Source organism: Xiphophorus maculatus, chromosome 13 (genome assembly GCF_002775205.1).
Source record: "Xiphophorus maculatus strain JP 163 A chromosome 13, X_maculatus-5.0-male, whole genome shotgun sequence".
NCBI lineage: Eukaryota > Metazoa > Chordata > Actinopteri > Cyprinodontiformes > Poeciliidae > Xiphophorus > Xiphophorus maculatus.
Genome location: NC_036455.1, coordinates 5,512,410 through 5,514,907, shown reverse-complemented (window position 1 = coordinate 5,514,907; position 2,498 = coordinate 5,512,410). Strand labels below are relative to the sequence as shown.

General features: G+C 36.2%; 1 protein-coding gene across 1 annotated transcript; it reads left to right on the top strand.

Annotated features, from left to right (window-relative positions):
• The first annotated feature begins 555 nt into the window (after window positions 1–555).
• LOC111610576 (sperm acrosome membrane-associated protein 4-like) lies at window positions 556–1,972 on the top strand. The gene is made up of 3 exons (XM_023345223.1): window positions 556–711; window positions 1,287–1,397; window positions 1,492–1,972. Exons 1-3 carry the CDS (start codon window positions 660–662, stop codon window positions 1,725–1,727), a joined length of 399 nt encoding a protein of 132 aa, XP_023200991.1. The 5' UTR covers window positions 556–659; the 3' UTR covers window positions 1,728–1,972.
• Window positions 1,973–2,498: the final 526 nt, after the last annotated feature.

The window sequence follows — 2,498 nt, the reverse complement described above, 5'->3', positions numbered from 1 at the left end:
AAGACGGATCAAGGTTTCTGCACAGCCTAAAATGTCTTTTAGGCCTTAAAAGCTCCTAAAATGTCAGTTTTTAATTCCAATGTTTACATTTAATTTTTTTTACTGCTGGTCAATTATCAATTATTGTAAAAAAACCTTCAAAACAAAACACAAACAAAAAATAATGAATGTGCTTAGCTGTTTTTATAAACCAATCCATCTTAGCTAGCTAGCTAGTTTATGCGGAGAAAACCTAGACAAAAAACATAAATATACACTTTTAAAAATGTAATTAAAAAATTAAACCATAAATTAATGTTTTTTAAAAGAAACCATGCTTGACAAAAATGGCGGCTCACATTTTGAGACAGTAATCTCGGGTATTTTGGTATTTTCTCAGGACAAAATAATTACACAGCAGCCAAAATACCAAACAAATGAGGTCAAGTTCCTTTGAACATTTTTAAAAACCTCTAACAAAGCTGAAAAATTATCATTTTTGTCTTATTACGAGGCTCCACACCCCATAACATCCCAACCCCACCCTTCATGTGTATATATAAATCTCTGACTTTGCTTCCAGTCTCATCACTTCTGACGTCTGACAGCAGCTTGGTACCTGACAGGAAATTACCTTCTACCCTAAAGGATCTAAACCAGGAAGCAAACAACAGACAGAGATGGGAAAGCTCCTTTTTGCCGTTGTTGTGGCCATTTCTTCCTTTGCTTTAGGTAATAATTACTTATTCTAATAAAACACAATTTGCCATGTTTGTAGGCAGGAGAAAAACTGCTTTATTTTTAAAAAAGATATGTTTTAAACTTGAATTTGACTGTTTTCTATATTTACAACAATGCAAAGTTATGAACAATAATCAGGAAAGTTAACCGTCTTATTTTAATGTCTGAGAATATTCTTTAAACTCAAAGAAAGAAAAGTAATTCACCCATTGCAATCAGGATGAATTTAATTTCTTTCCAGCTTTATTGTGTCAAAAAAAGTTTTAATAAAAAAGAAAGAAAACATGAAAACTATTTAGTAGAGCCAATAAATCTGAATAAAATTGCATTGTGTAAAATGAGTGAAAGGTATCAGATGACGTCTAATTTGCTTTGACCGCACCTCAAATTAAGGTGCGGCTGGCTGAATATGTTAAGGAAATACCAATGACACTATGAAGCTGAGAACAAGCCTTATTTCAAATCAGCATCATTTCCCACGAAGGGGAAGCTTTTCTTAACAGTAGATGTTATTTGTTATTTAAGTTTTTAATTAAACTGTTATTTTTCCGTGTCTTCTGTTTCAGTGGAGTCATTGATCTGCAACAAATGCTCCGTTAGCGTGTTTGGCATCTGCTTGAACGCCAATAATGTGACCTGTGGCACCAACGAAACCGTCTGCTACACTGGAAAAGCAAGTAAGTAACTTTCTTATTGCTTAAACAAATATTTAGCTCACAATTACCAGTTGGTGACGCAAAATTAATGCAAAACCTTACATCTTCTCCGTAGGTTTTCCTACCATCACAAGCTTTGGTGGCTTCAGCAACCAGGGTTGCAGTGTAAACGATGATACCTGTAACAAAACCACGTCGGCAACTCTGCTGGGCGTCACCTACAACACCACGATCGCCTGCTGCAGTTCGGACCGGTGCAACCCCGTCACGCTGAGCGGCGCCCCGACCACCAAGATGTCAGCCGCCATCACCGGAGCAGTCCTGGTCTCTGTCCTGGGAAGCATGTTGTAATCAGATTACAACTTGCTATTAGCTACATGTAGCTTCTCAAGCTAAGCCCCTATCAAATGTAAATCTACAAGCAATAAACCGACTGATTCATAAGTTCAGTCTATGTTCTCGTCAGATCAAGGAAGTTGATCAATGGGATCATTGAGATTGTAAATTTTTAATGATGCCGGATTGTTATGTTTAATCAAAACGTACTTATTTTTCTATTCTATCTAATAAAGTAAATCTCTACATAAATACTTAAAGTTTGTGACTCACTTTAATTTGCTTGACTTGAAGTCAACAGCAGGAATGATGGGGAGTTTCTACAAGGCTACATTTATCCAACATTTTAAATTAATCGCATAAAAGTGAGAATAAAAAAAAGAATTTCACTTGAGGTGTTTCCATTAAATAAGAAAAATAAATTACAATCACAAGAGAATAAGTTATTAAAAGTCATCCCAGCACTAGATGTAAAGAGTTAAATTCATAATTCAGCCAAACACCTTTAACCTGAGAACGTCTCAAACCTGAAACATGCAGAGTGGATCCAGCTGGTTCTGATGCTTTTTTTGGTTCTCAGAAGAGAAGTACCAAGCAATGCATGTTGCTTGGTACTTTGTTTCTTTTATGGGACCTAAGAAACATCAGGCCAGGTGTTATTGTTTCTGATGGGTTGTTTGGCTTCTAGTAGACGTTTTTAGATCCATTTGTGTTAAAGAATCTGAGACCACCAGACAGGGCCGTGCAGAGACCTATGGAGGGGCAGGGGCTCAAAATTAAAAAAGG

What these genes read in the sequence shown, in the direction of transcription:
- LOC111610576 (XM_023345223.1), top strand. Translation starts at nt 660, where the DNA reads ATGGGAAAGCTCCTTTTTGCCGTTGTTGTGGCCATTTCTTCCTTTGCT. An exon ending in CATTTCTTCCTTTGCTTTAG is followed by an intron (nt 712 to 1,286) that starts GTAATAATTACT and finishes CTTCTGTTTCAG; the next exon opens with TGGAGTCATTGATCTGCAAC. An exon ending in CTGCTACACTGGAAAAGCAA is followed by an intron (nt 1,398 to 1,491) that starts GTAAGTAACTTT and finishes TCTTCTCCGTAG; the next exon opens with GTTTTCCTACCATCACAAGC.